Source organism: Phytophthora infestans, genomic scaffold, assembly GCF_000142945.1.
Source record: "Phytophthora infestans T30-4 supercont1.13 genomic scaffold, whole genome shotgun sequence".
Lineage (NCBI taxonomy): Eukaryota > Oomycota > Peronosporomycetes > Peronosporales > Peronosporaceae > Phytophthora > Phytophthora infestans.
Genome location: NW_003303746.1, coordinates 3,065,221 through 3,083,278, shown reverse-complemented (window position 1 = coordinate 3,083,278; position 18,058 = coordinate 3,065,221). Strand labels below are relative to the sequence as shown.

Genomic DNA, 18,058 nt, shown 5'->3' with positions numbered 1-18,058 from the left:
GTTTACTTAGGGGGGGGGGGCTCAAGGCTAACAGCGGTACAACTACGGAAGGGTCCGCCAAGAGCCCCGACTTCAGCATCATTGAGATCATGTGGGGACTTCTTGCCGGTCAGATGTGTGCAAATGGACGTCAGTTTGACTGCCGAGCCGAATTGAAGGCTTGCATCAAAGCGGAGTGGGCACGTCTCGAGCCTGACTACACAAAGAAGCTTGTCAAGAGCATGTCAAAGCATTTGCAGTTGGCGATGGAGCTGAAAAGTGCCACAACGCATTACTATTAATAGTGAGCAACTACAAAGTACGCATACAGTTTTGACCCGATGGCATAACGTTGTATTTTCAATAGCTTAAAAGCTAATGCTGTTTGTCCAACCATACTTCCAGTATCGTCATTCCCATTGCTTTTATGACTCGTAGCCATTAGATCAATACAAAAAAAGACACTATATCTGGGAAGAAATCGATAATTTTCGCGTGCACGATATCGTTTATAAAATATTTTTTTATAAGAATTAAAGGAGCTGTATAGAGGCACCAAATAGGGCTAGGGTGTAAAAGGAGGGGTGATGCAGCCTCTTTCAGACGGAGTCTAGTGAATCCGTGCTAGTGCTTTAAAGTGTAAGCGCTTCAAAGATTACCTTGAGCATGACCTAACTAGCTATATTCAGAGACGTGTTGGTGCTCCCTTGATCATGCAGGCGCTACTTTGATGATAATGTTGGCGCCGCTGCTAAGGATTTGTGCGACATGACATCCATCCCCAACATAATTTTATACAGTGAGCATTGGGTAATAGAAAGTTCTTGTTTTCCTGCCTTTAAGTTGATTGGTGTCTCGGCTTCGTGTCAGCACCTAAGTTTTACGAGTTTTTGTTTGGTACCTCAATCCTTAATCAAAAATAAAAGTTCACTGTACCAGTCCTGCAAAATGCAACTACTACTACTATATTCCTACTGTAGTATTTATTTGTAGTACTACGTTGTTCTACTACTGTATAATACTACTAAAGAAGTCAGCAAAAAGATGAAGAAAAAAACAGTCTTCTTCCCCAGCTTCGTCGGTTGATCAACAACAACACGAACTGTAATGTTTAGCCTCACTGTTGAACTTGAACGAGGACGACATGTTTAAGGGCTAGAACAATTCTGTGCTTCGCGTGCAAACTCCCACACGAAGCTCTCAACGCAACAAATCTAACAGTAAGGCTATTTGCCTACAATAGAAACCACTACTCAGTGTCTCGCGCGACGAACCTTACAGTTCGATACAGGAGGGGACGGAGTCGTGGCCGGAGTACTCGCGTAGGAAGTGGATTCTGTAGGAACAGGGGACTCGCGGTTCGTCGCCTGGCTCGAGTCGGAGGTCGTCGATGGCGCAGACGTGTACTGAGTCTGAGTCTGTTCGGGCGATCCCCAATTGCTTTGCCAGTCCGAGTTCTGGCTACCGTTATTGGCCGGGGTTTGCGAGTTACCTCCCTGACCCTTCCAGTTTGAGTTTTGACCAGGCTGAGGTGCTTCATTGTTTGAGGCTTGTGTGGGTTGTGTCGGCTGCGGAGCTTCGTTGTTAGGAGCTTGAGTCGGTTGCTGGTTGTTCGACTGGTTCGGGGCAGGTGTCCACTGGTTGTTTGACTGCGACGAATCAGTCGTAGGAGCCGACGCTGGAGTTGACTGCGGGGTGTCGGAAGACCCGGAGGCATCGGTAGACTCCTCGTCCTCCCCTGATTGATCGTCCTCGGTAGCAGGAGTAGTCTCCTGAGTGTCCGTCGACGTCGACTGCTCGTCGTCCCCTGATTGGTCGTCATCGGGTGCAGGCGTCGATTGCGGAGCATTCGTCCATTCCTGGGTGTCCGTCGACTTTGACTGGTCTCCGCCCGATGGCGGCGTCGCCGGGGTTGACGGAGGGGTATCCGTTGATTCCTCGGTTTTCTTCGATTCTTCGTTATCGTCACTTGCCGGGGTACTCGCCGATGTCGGTTGGGGGGCACTTGTCGGTGCCGGAGTGTACGTCGACCCTCCTTTCGTAGCCTTGGGGTCGTCACCCTCTTTCGGCGGCGCAGCCTGCTGAGGAGCGGAGTCGCCGCCAGAGGTACTTCCAATGACACCCTGTTCGACGGACGTACCCGTCGCAGCACTCGCGGCGGTACTGATTGCCCCCTTATCAATTCCCGCTTCCTTCTTCAATTCGGGAGACAACGTAACGACATCCGTCGATGGTTTTGCGTCTGTTTCCTTGCCGGCAACAACCGAGTCGCCCAGAGTTCCATCACGTTCAGACGTATCGCTGTCCTTGTTAACGTATTTAAAATCGTAATTATTCTTCTGGTTCGCGTCGACCGAGCCGAGGTACGCGTCTCCTGTGTCCAGACCCGTCGACGTTTTCGACGCTCCTGCGCCGGTCTTGGTCTCCCCTCCTGCCGACGCTGCCGAGATCAACAGAGCTGCACACAGCACTAACGGAGAGAGAACCGTCTTCATGCTGGATCCCACACGCAACGGCCTTCTGTGCCGAAGAGCGAGTTTTTCCCGTAATGAGCAGCGCTGCTTTAGGCTGGGACGCTCCGTGCGATCGCTGGGTTTTCCCTGGCACATGTGGTGTGATAAAATAGTCCTCGCATGCTTCAGCTTTCGGATTTGAGCACGAATTTCACATAGAGGCTTGGCACGAAGCCAAGATCTATCTTGACAAATGCATGCGTACAATTTTTAGGGGTTTGTCCAGATGCTTTTGCACCACGTTCCTAATTGACCAGAGACGGCCGTCAAAAGCGCTACACACATAGAGTTTTCCAGACTCGTCTGCCGAGCACTCAGAATGGGGACACGGAATGTGCAGCTCGGATAGCCGCGCCTTGTTTCTCAACAATACCCAATTAATCGGTACTCGAGTGTCTTGAACGAAGTATACCGGAGCCAAGTGTCAGCAAGAGAATTCAAGGATTGGAGTTGAGGACTCGCTTTTACCTTTTTGCCGTCCGAAAGATGGCGGCTTCTAATTCCGTTGTCATCGTGGTGTCATTGGCGCAAGGAAGCAAAGGTAGCTCCAGATTTATCAACAGTCTCACAATGTGTGAGGTTTGTATCCAGAAGCCGACAAGTGACTGGAAGTCTTGCGTCCATCGTCTCAGAGTTTTCGTGTTATTTAATAGACAGGCGCAGGCCAGTACAATTCGCGCTGCACATGTACATGTACTGTACAGATTTTCGAACTAAATTGCGAAGCTGGGGCGCAGCAGATCACATTGTGGTGCACCAACAACGGCAAGACTCTAAGAATAATTATAGGGCATTTCGCTGCGGTGGCCTTGTTGTTAAAAAAAAAACACTTCTCTTTTCTAATCATCTTTTAAGACAGGCTTCTTTTTAAGAGTTAGAAAACAAAATATCAGACGTATTAATACATGTACTTATATCATAATTCTTTCCTTTTAGAAATGAAGTCGTCGATGTACCGGTAAAATGCTGACTCCAGATGCATTCAAAGCCTCCATGATGGATGGAATTTGTGGATGGACATAGTAAGTGGCCTTGGAAAAAAAGCCATCTAGTAAAAATGCCATTTAAAATAAAAATGCGTGATTACAGGAAACCAAAATCAATGGATAATGATTTGATGTAAGCTCGGCCGCATAATATATTGAAGGCTATAAGTTTATCGATTTTCTTTAATTGAGGTAGATTACTGTACCACTCCGAGTGGGGGCGACAAATCATTTTTCGTTGGATCGCAGTCACTTAGCGCAGCTTAGCGCGGCTGAACAGAGCAGAAACGGTAGAGCAATTGCCAGCTTGGTTTGAAGTCTAACTGAACTTGGATCTCGACTATTACTTCCTCTGGCCGGAAATAACCTGTTTCAATCGTGTCCGAAAATACTAGCGGCTCCCTTACAAATTCAAATCATTAGATAAATACCGTTGTATTTTGGCAAAGTACGCTTATTCAATTGCTGTTATTGTTGGCCGAGTCAAAATCGAGTTACGCGCTATCAGCAGCACCGATTAAGGCGAATTTTCTAGTCGAAGTTTGAATCAAATCGGCCAAAGATATCGTGAAGTTCGTGGTGCCGAATTGGAAGTTGAAATTTCTCCGCTACGTCTTCGTTTTAATATTGGGTGTCGTGAAAACTTTAAGAGACGTAAATCGCCTATCGAATGCGAATACTACCTTCGGTCCGAATATGAAGGTGCACTTCAATATAGTATTAAAACAAAAAAATAATGATAATTTTGATTGATTGATGACTGATTTAACACCCATTGTTAAAATTAGCTCAGACCGCTATTATATTTTCGGACAGAGGAAGTATAACGGGAGGAAACGTTACCGTTAAATCTTCAAGAGCCATTGCTGTTCCGGCTTTATACATGCACCTTGAAAACTCATGAGCGTCGCATACGCTACAAAACTCTACAGCACACTTCACGTATTCCCATAATTGTTCGTTGATGTGGACGTCGCTCTCCGAGTAATGGCACAGCGTGCCTGACGGACCATCGCCCACGTTCGATGGCGAGGTCTTTGACGGCAAGATGCAGACCTTCGAGCGCTCGGACATCACGTGCTCGGGTGGCGAGGGCCAAAAGGACACGGCTGTGTTCCTCGTCGAGGCCGGTGGTACTCTTAAGAACGCTATCATCGGAAAGAACCAGAAAGAGGGTGTTCACTGTGATGACCATGACTGTACCATTGAGAACGTATGGTGGGACGACGTGTGCGAGGACGCGCTGAGCGTTAAGGGCGGAACCGCCTCCAGTGTCACCACCGTCACCAACTGCGGTGCTCGCTACGCCTCGGACAAGGTCGTACAGCACAACGGCTACGGCACCGTCAAGATCGACGGCTTTTTCGCCCAGGAGTTCGGCAAGCTGTACCGTTCGTGCGGCACATGCGGTGACATTCCCCGCACGGTGACGGTGGACAACGTGTACGCTATCGACCCACTCGTGAGTGTCATCACCGTGAACAAGAACTACGGCGACCAGGCGAAGCTGAGCAACATCCACGTGAAGACGACGAACGGCAACACCGGTGTGAAGGTGTGTCAGTGGTCGCAGGGCGGCAGCTCACCGTCGAACCTGGGCGACGGTCCGTCAGGCACGCTGTGCCAGTACTCGGAGAGCGACGTCCACATCAACGAATAAATATGGGGAGTGTGTGTTTGAGTATTGTGAGGAAGGGCCGACGCGTTAGCGTGGCGATGTATTTGCGTAAAAGAATAGATGTGCTGTTGTGTGACCTTCGACTACATATTCTGTTTGCTCGATGATGTTTATTAACTCACATAATTCTACTTTGGGATCTTCCGGTTGTACTAGGGAAATTCCAAACCAAAATAGAAGAGGACTTTTATTAACATGTACCGTATTTGAGATCTCCTACTTCAGAGTGATCTCCTAATTCAGACTGCCCTCCAACCAATCACATATCGAGAATGGAACAGCGCACAAGTCTAGATCTCCTAATTCAGAGTACAAAAAACATGCTAAACTGTAACTTTCCACCAACACGTTTGCGTGCCAGCCGTGATATTTCGTGGAACAAGCCATTAAAAGACAAAATGCGGAAAAATTGGGTGGAGAACATGTTGAAACAACTACGCGCTTCAACTTCGACGCTTCCGTTTAAGATAAAAGCACCTACACGGCAGCAATTAATAGGTTGGACGAAGAATTCGTGGAATGCGTTGTCTCGCAAAACGGTTAGAAGCGGATTTGAGAAAGCAAAAATGGTATCCATTGAGCCTACTGAAAACTTAGAGGCTGGAACGGAGCTTTCTGACAGTGAACCTGATTGGGAGCTGCTACGACGGCTGCTGGAAGAAGTGCCCGTAGTGCGCCATGCTGTGGATACGCGTCACGACATAGAAAACTTCGTAATTTCCGAAGAAGAACTTGATAGCTAAATTGTTTTGTTTAAATAAAACGTGATAGAGATGCGTCGGTACGTGTACAGATCTTGTGTATTTTGCAACAATACAACTTCAAAAATATTGGGTCTGAAGTAGGAGATCTCAAATACGGTAAATGCAATGGACTGTGGGGCCTAACACTGTAAAATCTACTGCTTGAAAAAATTCGTTTGGGATATGTTTGGCTTTTTGGCCTACCCCTATGTCAGGCCATTTTTTTTTAAATTTGTGTTGCTACTTGTAAATTAATTTCCTGTCACAAATCAGAAACAAATATTTAGCATATTTTTTTTGGAAAGGCAAATATTTAAAAAAAAATATTTTGGAAACGCAAAATAGTTGCTTTGTAAAAATGAAATTTAACTTTTATTTTAAATTAAATGTTTGTTTTTTTAAATAAAATTAAGCTCACATAGGTATTTTTTTTTTGTAAAAAAGAAATGTCTTTAGCATTTAGGGAAAGCAGAAGCAAAATTCACACACATGTGTGAATGCAGCTTCTGTTATTAAAATAGCTAACAGAACTGATGGATGCCCGAAAACTTTGTTAGCAGGAAAATTGTGGCCACAAGTAAAAAATCAATGCTACACGAATTTATTTCCGGATTCCAAACAATGCAAATGATCATGGCACTGTGGTATCAATAGAAAACCTTTTTTTAAAGAATAATACAAGAGCGCCTTCAAAGCTTTGTAAAAACATCAATTCTAGCTTTTATTCTTACACTTCAAATTTTGCAAACAATTTCAACACGATCACTTTCCGTTGATATGCACGTCGCTCTCCGCGTACTGGCACAGAGGCGGAGACGGACCGTTGCCCAACATCTTGGGCTCACCGTTGGCGTTGCCCTGAGACCACTGACAAACCTTCACAGATGCCTTGCTCGACTTGACCCAAATGTTCTTCAGCGTGGCCTCGTCACCCCAGTTCTTGTTTACCGTCACAATGGCGTTACCGGGGTTCACAATGTACGAATTGGACACCGACACCTTCTTCGGTCTGTCACCACAAGTGCCACACGAACGGTAGAGCTTGCTGATGTCCTCACCGTAGAAGCCGTCAATCTTGACAGTACCGTATCCGTTGTGCTGGATCACCTTGTCGTCGGCGTACCGGGCACCGCAGTTGGTCACAGTGGACACACTGGAGGCGGTTCCGCCCTTGATGCTGAGGGCGTCCTCGCACACATCATCCCACCAGACATTGTCAATGGTGCAGTCGTGCTTATCACAGTGGACACCTTCCATTTGGTTCTTGCCGATGATAGCGTTCTTGAGAGTGGCACCCGGCTCCATCATGAACACGGCGGTGTCGGCATTGCTCTCCGTCTGACCTTGACACGACACGTCGGAGCGCTCGAAGGTCTGCATCTTGCCGTCGAACACCTCACCGGCCTTGATAACGTAGGCTTTCGCGTACTGGACGGTGCCTGTGCTGGCCGGCCATGACCCATCTGGAACTGTACCTGTCGAGTTGGTAGCAGTCTGTGTGGTTGAATCGCTGCCCGTGTTCTGTGTAACGGAGTCGCTGCCAGAGTTCTGAGTAACTGACTCACTGTCGGAGCTCTGGTTGCCAGAACCATTGCTTGAGCTCTGCGTAGTTGATCCGGCGGTGGAGCTTTGGCTCGTGGTTGAACTACTGCTAGATGTTGTGCTTCCATTGGCATCGCTGGATGCAACACTCGACTGCTGTACGGCGGTCTGCGAGACATCCTCCTCCGACGAGTATAGCGAACCAGAGCTCGAGCTTGAGACAGATGGCGTAGCCGTAGGTTCCTCCGTCAAGTCCTGCTGCTGCGTCTGGCTGGCATCACTGCTGATAACCGATTGCTCGAAGCTGCCGCTCTCTACGGGCGCCACCGTACCAGGGGCGTCGCCTTCCGAAGCGTCCGTCGATGAGTTCGAAGAAGCCTGGTACGAAGCTGAACCCGTCGTCGACGACGAAGACGTCTGAGTGGGGTTCTGCGACGACGAGGACGCAGTCGAAGCCGAAGAGGCCACTGACGAGTCAGTTGACGCCGAAGACGTCTGGGTCTCACCCGACGAAGCGGTCGACGAGGAAGGACTCGTCTGGGTGGCACCTGATGAGGCGGTGGAGGTCGACGAAGCCGCCTGGGTGACATCGCCCGAGGAAGAAGAAGTGGACGACGGCGAAGTCTGCTTCGCTTGATAAATGTCCTCGTTGATGTGAACATCGCTCTCCGAGTATTGACACAGAGGCGGAGACGGACCGTTGCCCAACATCTTGGGCTCACCGTTGGCGTTGCCCTGAGACCACTGACAAACCTTCACAGACGCCTTGCTCGACTTGACCCAAATGTTCTTCAGCGTGGCCTCGTCACCCCAGTTCTTGTTAACCGTCACAATGGCGTTGCCCGGGTTCACAATGTACGAATTGGACACCGACACCTTCTTCGGTCTGTCACCACAAGTGCCACACGAACGGTAGAGCTTGCTGATGTCCTCACCGTAGAAGCCGTCAATCTTGACAGTACCGTATCCGTTGTGCTGGATCACCTTGTCGTCGGCGTACCGGGCACCGCAGTTGGTCACAGTGGACACACTGGAGGCGGTTCCGCCCTTGATGCTGAGGGCGTCCTCGCACACATCATCCCACCAGACATTGTCAATGGTGCAGTCGTGCTTATCACAGTGGACACCTTCCATTTGGTTCTTGCCGATGATAGCGTTCTTGAGAGTGGCACCCGGCTCCATCATGAACACGGCGGTGTCGGCATTGCTTTCAGTCTGACCTTGACACGACACGTCGGAGCGCTCGAAGGTCTGCATCTTGCCGTCGAACACCTCACCGGCCTTGATAACGTAGGCTTCCGCGTACTGGACGGTGCCTGTGCTGGCGGGCCATGAACCATCGGGCACGGCCGTAGCAGTTGCCGCCGCCACAAGGAAGGCAACGGACGTCGCGAATGGTGTGAAGAGCTTAACCATAGTAGATTGCAGCAATCGAAGCTATGGAATTGACTGGACACTTGCTGCTTAAGATGCCAATTGATTTATGTCAAAGTTCTGATTAACGATTTATTAAAACAGAAGTTGGACGACTGCGCGACCATCGGAGGGCCCTGTGACCGCTTGTGTGGCATGCGTAATAGGAGAAGCGGTGGAGCAGGATCTGATGGTTCAAGCCCGAAGATCAGGATTCCCAGTTGGTTTCCTGTAGGCGTCCTGCTGAGTGACGTTTGCGGTCGAGCCAAGTGCTTCACCCTGTCGGCTCTTTTCGCTCACGTGTCAAATCCGTGACGACGAATCCCGCCAGTCAAGCTTGTTGACAAGTCGCTAAGGAAGCAAGTGGTCGTGTACTCGTTTTCGCTTTACAAAAGCTAGTATATTTTCGTAGCTCACTTACCAGTGTTCAGGAACTGTTTGAGGACTTTCGGTATAGTGTTCGTGCGCATGAAAGACAGCAGCAGTCTTTGCAGGGCAACTACTATATTGTGTCGCTGAGCGAGCTTGTCAGTTGTAGTTCTTAGCAGACCACCTCAAAGCTCTTTTCTAACATTGTCGAAATACAAACCATTAAAAGCTTGTTTTTAGATCATAAAATTTTCTTACAAGTATGTAAGGCTTCACTATTAGCCCATATTTTGCGTTATCAGGACAATTGACCTTTTATTTTGAGTTTAATGATATAATAGAAGCATCCATCAGACTTTTATATTACTAGCAATCGCTCCACGTAGTGCTATGATTCTTAAAAACAAATTTTTAGATTTTAGAGATTTTAAATAATACTAAATGGTATTAACGGATAAAAGTAGGAGTGAGAGGCCCACAAATGCATTAGACCTTACACCTTAAGCCGTCTATCTCTTTTGGAACAAGTTTGAGCGAAACAAGGCACACTATAATAACGGCCAAACTTCAGGTTGGTGTAGTCGTCTAAAATTTATTCTGGTGTAAGCTTTTCTGTCCGAATCACGTGATTCACGACTGATAGGCTGTACCGGTATTGCCAACCGAAAACGAAATAACCGGAGACTGGCCAATGGCCAGTGGCCATAGCATTTGATACCATTTGTTTCTCGAGAAAAAAATGTTAATAAGCAGTTTGATTAACGTTCGACTACCGGAAACAGTTGTGTACTGTACCTGTCCTGTACGAATGAACGATCGTCGTACAATTTTAAATTAAATTCTGCTGAACTGAACAGGGAAGATAAATAATCTTGAGCGTCCATGAAAGTGATTGCTTACAGTACATGTGCTATCAATAGGCACCGCGAATTTGTTAGTGGGGAGGTACTATTACATATTTATATAGTATATTCTATTAATAACATGTACAATTAATTACGACAGTGACGAACTTGTCGTTGCACGTCACGTTCAATTTCCTTGAAGATACGATCCAGCTGTGTAGTTGGTCGCGTTCATTTAAACAAGTTTTCTTCTTGAGCACCACACGGTGTGGTGGTCAAGAAGAGAACTTGGTTGAGTGCTGGGAGGGCATCTTCCCAGGTTTTTGCCCATTTTCCCAGGGAAACCCTGCTGGGAATTGAGTGGGAATTGAGCTTTTTGGTACCGGTACCTTGGCAGTAGTCGCATAGATGCTGCGAAGAAGTAAACTGGTTAGCGGTACCAAATCGGTGAAAACCGATTTGTTGTGGAATCCCTATATTTTTGTTAAAAGAAGTAAAATAATTAAGATTTCCTTAACATTAGTCGTAATAAAAAAAAAAAAAATGCTCGCTCAACGTCTCTTATCATTTAAGGAAAGCAGGAGCTAAATTAACACACATGTGTGAATGCAGCTAAAATAGCTTTAGCAGACCTGATGGATGCCCGAATATGCTGCTTTCAAAAATATGTTTTGGCCACAGGTACAAAATCAATGCTACACGAATTTATTTCCGGATTCCAAACAATGCAAATGATCATGGCACTGTGGTATCAATAGAAAACCTTTTTTTAAAGAAAAATACAAGAGCGCCTTCTAAGCTTTGCAAAAACATCAATTCTAGCTTTTATTCTTACACTTCAAATTTTGCAAACAATTTCAACACGATCACTTTCCGTTGATATGCACGTCGCTCTCCGCGTACTGACACAGAGGCGGAGACGGACCGTTGCCCAACATCTTGGGCTCACCGTTGGCGTTGCCCTGAGACCACTGACAAACCTTCACGGATGCCTTGCTCGACTTGACCCAAATGTTCTTTAGCGTGGCCTCGTCACCCCAGTTCTTGTTAACCGTCACAATGGCGTTGCCCGGGTTCACAATGTACGAATTGGACACCGACACCTTCTTCGGTCTGTCACCACAAGTGCCACACGAACGGTAGAGCTTGCTGATGTCCTCACCGTAGAAGCCGTCAATCTTGACAGTACCGTATCCGTTGTGCTGGATCACCTTGTCGTCGGCGTACCGGGCACCGCAGTTGGTCACAGTAGACACACTGGACGCGGTTCCGCCCTTGATGCTGAGGGCGTCCTCGCACACATCATCCCACCATACATTGTCAATGGTGCAGTCGTGCTTATCACAGTGGACACCTTCCATTTGGTTCTTGCCGATGATAGCGTTCTTAAGAGTGGCACCCGGCTCCATCATGAACACGGCGGTGTCGGCATTGCTCTCCGTCTGACCTTGACACGACACGTCGGAGCGCTCGAAGGTCTGCATCTTGCCGTCGAACACCTCACCGGCCTTGATAACGTAGGCTTCCGCGTACTGGACGGTGCCTGTGCTGGCCGGCCATGACCCATCTGGAACTGTACCTGTCGAGTTGGTAGCAGTCTGTGTGGTTGAATCGCTGCCCGCGTTCTGTGTAACGGAGTCGCTGCCAGAGTTCTGAGTAACTGACTCACTGTCGGAGCTCTGGTTGCCAGATCCATTGCTTGAGCTCTGCGTAGTTGATCCGGCGGTGGAGCTTTGGCTCGTGGTTGAACTACTGCTAGATGTTGTGCTTCCATTGGCATCGCTGGATGCAACACTCGACTGCTGTACGGCGGTCTGCGAGACATCCTCCTCCGATGAGTATAGCGAACCAGAGCTCGAGCTTGAGACAGATGGCGTAGCCGTAGGTTCCTCCGTCAAGTCCTGCTGCTGCGTCTGGCTGGCATCACTGCTGATAACCGATTGCTCGAAGCTGCCGCTCTCTACGGGCGCCACCGTACCAGGGGCGTCGCCCTCCGAAGCGTCCATCGATGAGCTCGAAGAAGCCTGGTACGAAGCTGAACCCGTCGTCGACGACGAAGACGTCTGAGTGGGGTTCTGCGACGACGAGGACGCAGGCGAAGCCGAAGAGGCCACTGACGAGTCAGTTGTCGCCGAAGACGTCTGGTTCTCACCCGACGAAGCGGTCGACGAGGAAGGACTCGTCTGGGTGGCACCTGATGAGGCGGTGGAGGCCGACGAAGCCGCCTGGGTGACATCGCCCGAGGAAGAAGAAGTGGACGACGGCGAAGTCTGCTTCGCTTGAGAAATATCCTCGTTGATGTGAACATCGCTCTCCGAGTATTGGCACAGAGGCGGAGACGGACCGTTGCCCAACATCTTGGGCTCACCGTTGGCGTTGCCCTGAGACCACTGACAAACCTTCACAGATGCCTTGCTCGACTTGACCCAAATGTTCTTCAGCGTGGCCTCGTCACCCCAGTTCTTGTTAACCGTCACAATGGCGTTGCCCGGGTTCACAATGTACGAATTGGACACCGACACCTTCTTCGGTCTGTCACCACAAGTGCCACACGAACGGTAGAGCTTGCTGATGTCCTCACCGTAGAAGCCGTCAATCTTGACAGTACCGTATCCGTTGTGCTGGATCACCTTGTCGTCGGCGTACCGGGCACCGCAGTTGGTCACAGTGGACACACTGGAGGCGGTTCCGCCCTTGATGCTGAGGGCGTCCTCGCACACATCATCCCACCAGACATTGTCAATGGTGCAGTCGTGCTTATCACAGTGGACACCTTCCATTTGGTTCTTGCCGATGATAGCGTTCTTGAGAGTGGCACCCGGCTCCATCATGAACACGGCGGTGTCGGCATTGCTTTCAGTCTGACCTTCACACGACACGTCGGAGCGCTCGAAGGTCTGCATCTTGCCATCGAACACCTCACCGGCCTTGATAACGTAGGCTTCCGCGTACTGGACGGTGCCTGTGCTGGCGGGCCATGAACCATCGGGCACGGCCGTAGCAGTTGCCGCCGCCACAAGGAGGGCAACCGACGTCGCGAATGGTGTGAAGAGCTTAACCATAGTAGATTGCAGCAATCGAAGCTATGGAATTGACTGGACACTTGCTGCTTAAGATGCAAATTGATTTATGTCAAAGTTCTGATTAACGATTTATTAAAACAGAAGTTGGACGACTGCGCGACCATCGGAGGGCCCTGTGACCGCTTGTGTGGCATGCGTAATAGGAGAAGCGGTGGAGCAGGATCTGATGGTTCAAGCCCGAAGATCAGGATTCCCAGTTGGTTTCCTGTAGGCGTCCTGCTGAGTGACGTTTGCGGTCGAGCCAAGTGCTTCACCCTGTCGGCTCTTTTCGCTCACGTGTCAAATCCGTGACGACGAATCCCGCCAGTCAAGCTTGTTGACAAGTCGCTAAGCTGTACAGTATTCGCGAAGCAAGTGGTCGTGCACTTGTTTTCGCTTTACAAAAGCTACAGGTAGTATATTTTCGTAGCTCACTTACCATTGTTCGAGAGCTGTTTTGAGGACTTCCGGCATAGTGTTCGTGCATATGAAAGACAACAGCAGTCTTTGAAGGGCAACTACTATATTGTGTCGTTGTCAATTGTAGTTCTTAGCAGACCACCTCAAAGTTCTTTTCTAATATGTCTGTAGACACATTTATTTGTCGAAAAACAAACCATTATAAGCTTGTTTTAGATCTTTTTTTTAATCTTTCTACAAGTATGTATGGCATCACTGTTAGCCCACATTTTGCGCCATCAGGCCATTATTTGACAATTGACCTTCTATTTTGAGTTAAATGATACTGTAAGAAGCATCCATCAGACTGTTCTATTATTAGAGCGAAACAAGGCACAGCCAAACTTCCAGTTGGTGTAGTCGTCTAGAATTTATTCTGGTGTGGGCTTTTCCGTCCGAATCAACGACTGATAGGCTGTACCGGTATTGCCAACCGAAAACGGATCACACGATTCACGACTGATAGGCTGTACCGGTATTGCCAACCGAAAACGGAGAGTGGCCTTAACATTTGATACCATTTGTTTTACAAGAAAAGTGCTTTTAATAATACACTGTAAGCAGTTTGATTAACGTTCGACTACCGGAAACAGTTGTCCTGTCCTGTACGAATGAAAGATCGTCGTACAATTTTAAATTAAATTCTGCTGAACTGGACAGGGAAGATAAATAATCTTGAGCGTTCATCAAAGTGATTGCTTACAGTGTATGTGCTATATATAGACTGCAAATTTGTTAGTGGAGAGGTACTATTATTAATAGTTTATTCTAACATGTACAGTTAATTACGACAGTGGCGAACTTGTCGTTGCACGTCACGTCTAATTTCCTTGAAGATATGATCCAGCTGTGTTGTTAGTCGCGTTAATATAAACAAGTTCTCTTCTTGAGCACCACACGGTCAGGCTGGTTTAGTGGCCGTCAGTTCCGACCGTCTCGTTTATCTCGACTACATGACCATAAGTCATTACATGTACAGTATCAGAGCCTTGCAGTCAAAGTCCCGTGGCACCACCTCTGTAAGCACCCTCATCGGTCGACGATGTGAATACTGTACATGCATGTGTGCACGTATGTACAGTACAGTACACTGTCCATTACACTCTGGAGAGTAAATTGTATTAGCTCTTGAGGTAGCGGTCAACAAGAATGGGGAGCTGTTCATTGTTCAGACTGAACTGTAGACCATACAGTACTGTAAAACAGACTCTCTAATAGAGCGCATGGCTCAGACTCCGTCATGCGGAGTGGTGCTTGAATCAAGTACTGTACTGATACAGTACACGGCTGTCGCTACTGTATGGGCTTATATAAAAGTATATGTACGTGCATTTTAATATACTAAAGTTCATGGTACCGGTAGATAGGTACCGGTAGCTTTAAGCAGCAGGTCGCCACGTGATACACAGTTTTACGTATTTTAGGTCAATATTTACTGTCTCCAAACTAGTGAATGAATCCTGAAGGTTTCTTCCCGGAACTTCGCTATTATTGACACCACTGCTGCACAGTATTGTGCACGTATTTGCCTCCATTCGCGATCTGACGTTACGATCGAAATGCAGCAGTTTAATTATAAAACGATCATCCAGGATGTGAAAAGTAACGATCGCACAGGTCTTTAACTCTTTCATACACCTGTGCGCAAATAACAGACTGAACGTACCAAAGGAGACGAATTTCAAGATTTTACAACCGTATCAGACTGAATTTGAGAGCAGCAAGAAATTCCCATCGTTTATAGACTACAGCTTCCACCCGCCAGCCGCTGCAAAAGAGAAAACGTATTCGCATAGTGCTTCAGGCACTGCAAGCTCTATCGAAACCGTCTGAAGCGCTACAGGGTACAGGTAAGCTAAGTCGCTGCCTTCGGTCTGCCTAAAGCGATTTTGGGATACAAAGGTGTTTAGCGAAATCTTCTTGAGCGGGTCATGCAACGTTAAGAGGCGTAGCGTTTATGCTCATAACGTCGCTTTAAGCAGAATTAACGTCGTCCGGCTTATTGTAAAATTCACAGACGAAAACGACCACAAATTTTATCCAAGAGAAATAAACCGGTAAGGTATCGGTATAAGTTTCTGTTTTATTTCTTAAGTACGAGATCTGCGAACCGCTCATTTTCGACAACGGGGAGAAAGCGCGAACACGACACGCAGCGGAGCACCATGCGCGGCAACGACGGAGAGAACGGCCCCGCGGGTACGGGAGGGAGCGCCCAAGAAGAAGGCGGTGAGCATGCCGGGGTCCCACCCAGTCTTTCAGCTCACGATAGTGAGCGTGACTCAAGCGACAGTTTCAATGCCGCTAGCACTCGTGCGGAGCCGGTCATCGAAAGCGAAGTCGTTGACGCGGCTGACAGCGGCTCGTGTATTGCGCGTCTATCCAAACTCATTTCATCATCTAACCGTTTTCATTGTTACGCTATAGATACGTCTCGGAAAGGCGGTGTGGGTGCTAGCGGAGGACGTGGAGGGCGTGCTCTCGCTGGTGGAACGGGAAGCAACACCACTGTCGCCAGAAGCGCACCTGGCGCATGTATGGACCAACTTGTGTCGGCTGCGCGTCACGTCGATGAAGAGGTCGCCCGTAAGGACCCCAGTAGTTTCGTACTTGATGTTAACGTTGCTTGCAGCTAACGTTGCTTGAAGCTAACGTTGCTTTTCTTTATTGTTGCTTTACTAACGCTATGATATTGTGTGAATAACACAGCCAAAACGGTGCCAGATTTGGGCGGCAACACAGGTAATAATGACAAGAGTGTGTGCGAGGGCAGAGACGGAGAGTATCCGACGCTCGGAGAAGCCTCGATAGGCAAAGTTGGCGTTGGTGACGAGGGTGCGCGTCAGGTTGATGAATGGGCCGGTAAAGACGCAGGTTTGTATTGTACTTTTAATAACGTTGCGGAACCTAACGTTGCTCTAATTTAAAGTTTTGTATTAACGTTTTTTATATATTGCGTGGATAACACAGACAATTATGCGACAGGGTTTCGCGACGACGCAGGTGCCGACTTTGAGGTTGTGTGTGAGGGTGCAGACCGCGGGGGCGGAAACGAAATGAACCCGGCAGTCGGAGGTGCCCTGAAGGGTAACGCTGATCGAGATTACGAGGGTGTGTGTGCTGCGAAACTGCTTTTGTCCCTCGCCTATGTTTATCGTTGTGTCGTTAACAGAGCGGTTGTGATTGGTTTGGTTGTGTGCATAGATCCAGGTGCACGACAGTTGTCTGGCGACAAGAGTGATAGCGACAAGCGCGGCAAGTTCGTGATCGAGGGTCCGTCAAGAACGGACGTTGCGAACAAGGGTGGTGCGATTGGTAGCGGGGACGGCAACGGTGAGTTATGCTAAAGGGGATAACGCTTGTGAAATTTTAACGTTGCTTCATGTTAATGTTGCTCTATTCTAACGTTACGTACCTTATGTAATAAATTAGAACCTATACCAGAGCCCGCAGATGATGCAGCTGGTGGCATGGATGCTGGCGGCATGAGCGGTGCTTCTCCGCGCGCGGAATGTGGATTGCGTTGCCAAGGCAACCATGGCGACCAAGTGCGCGGAAACGCTGGCAGTCAAGTCAAGGGTAGTGCTTGTTGTGTTTTAAAGTTGCTTTATGTTTGCCGTAATGTGATTAACGTTGCTATTGGTAACGTTGCTTCTGGCAGTTGGTACCAAACGAAAGAGCAGTCCATCAAAAGCCGGTCCCTCTTCGCAGTCGACGAAAAAGCTCCGTCTGTACTCGCCCCACGAAGTCGACAGAAGCCCTTCATCGTCTTACGAGGTTGAGGAGAAGAGTGAGACCTGCATTGAAAACAGCAAGAGGGAGGAGAGCAGCGACGAGGAACTACCCCCGCACCTTCAGTTTGCTGAACCCGAGCAACCACGTGTGCGCAGCAGCAGCACGAAGAAGGAGCGAGAGGAAATGATTGCCTCTCACACCAATGTGGAAAATTACGTCGGGCCAGTTCCACGGAGAGGCTACGCATCCTGGAAGTCTTGGGAAGTTGCGTATGCAGACTACTGCCGTACGCAGCGCGTGTACTATCGTGTTCGCACGTCTAAGGACGTTGACGAGTACAATCGGTACGACGCTTCATTTGTGGTCACCAACGCTATATTAATTGTTACGCTGTATTCTAGGAAACACAATACGAACATTACGACAGACCAGTTCCACAAGTTCTTTTTGAACTACCGGTGTAAGCATGGTGTCTTCCAAAAGCGTCGTGGCGTGGGTAAAAGGAACTCCACCGTGAACTTCACCGGATGTCCGGCTCGATTTGACCTCGAGCTCATGAACGTGGCTTCAGCAGGTGAGCTCCCACGTCATCGACTCGTCGTTCACAGTGAGTGGCGCTTGCACTATCATGCGTCTGAGGAAGCGGCCGCTACAGCTGGAATGAAGGATCTGCCAACACGTGGTGCTGTTGTGGACACAGTGGCTGCAATGCATGACAGCAATACCTCGTCCAG

At 48.5% G+C, this 18,058-nt stretch overlaps 4 protein-coding genes across 4 annotated transcripts; 2 read left to right on the top strand and 2 right to left on the bottom strand.

The window, feature by feature from the left end:
* Positions 1 to 2,094: 2,094 nt before the first annotated feature.
* On the top strand, positions 2,095 to 2,634 carry PITG_08636 (uncharacterized protein; the record flags this gene model as incomplete). The annotated part of the gene is made up of 4 exons (XM_002903947.1): positions 2,095 to 2,306; positions 2,364 to 2,466; positions 2,511 to 2,515; positions 2,622 to 2,634. 4 exons carry the CDS (start codon positions 2,095 to 2,097, stop codon positions 2,632 to 2,634), a joined length of 333 nt encoding a protein of 110 aa, XP_002903993.1.
* A 1,869-nt stretch (positions 2,635 to 4,503) lies between these two features.
* On the top strand, positions 4,504 to 5,138 carry PITG_08635 (polysaccharide lyase, putative; the record flags this gene model as incomplete). The annotated part of the gene is made up of 2 exons (XM_002903946.1): positions 4,504 to 4,563; positions 4,641 to 5,138. The coding sequence occupies 2 exons, from the start codon at positions 4,504 to 4,506 to the stop codon at positions 5,136 to 5,138; spliced, it is 558 nt and encodes a 185-aa protein (XP_002903992.1).
* Positions 5,139 to 8,196: 3,058 nt separating this feature from the next.
* Positions 8,197 to 8,698, bottom strand: PITG_08634 (polysaccharide lyase, putative; the record flags this gene model as incomplete). The annotated part of the gene is made up of 2 exons (XM_002903945.1): positions 8,197 to 8,210; positions 8,251 to 8,698. The coding sequence occupies 2 exons, from the start codon at positions 8,696 to 8,698 to the stop codon at positions 8,197 to 8,199; spliced, it is 462 nt and encodes a 153-aa protein (XP_002903991.1).
* A 3,864-nt stretch (positions 8,699 to 12,562) lies between these two features.
* Positions 12,563 to 13,130, bottom strand: PITG_08633 (polysaccharide lyase, putative; the record flags this gene model as incomplete). Its single annotated transcript, XM_002903944.1, has 2 exons — positions 12,563 to 12,689; positions 12,787 to 13,130. 2 exons carry the CDS (start codon positions 13,128 to 13,130, stop codon positions 12,563 to 12,565), a joined length of 471 nt encoding a protein of 156 aa, XP_002903990.1.
* Positions 13,131 to 18,058: the final 4,928 nt, after the last annotated feature.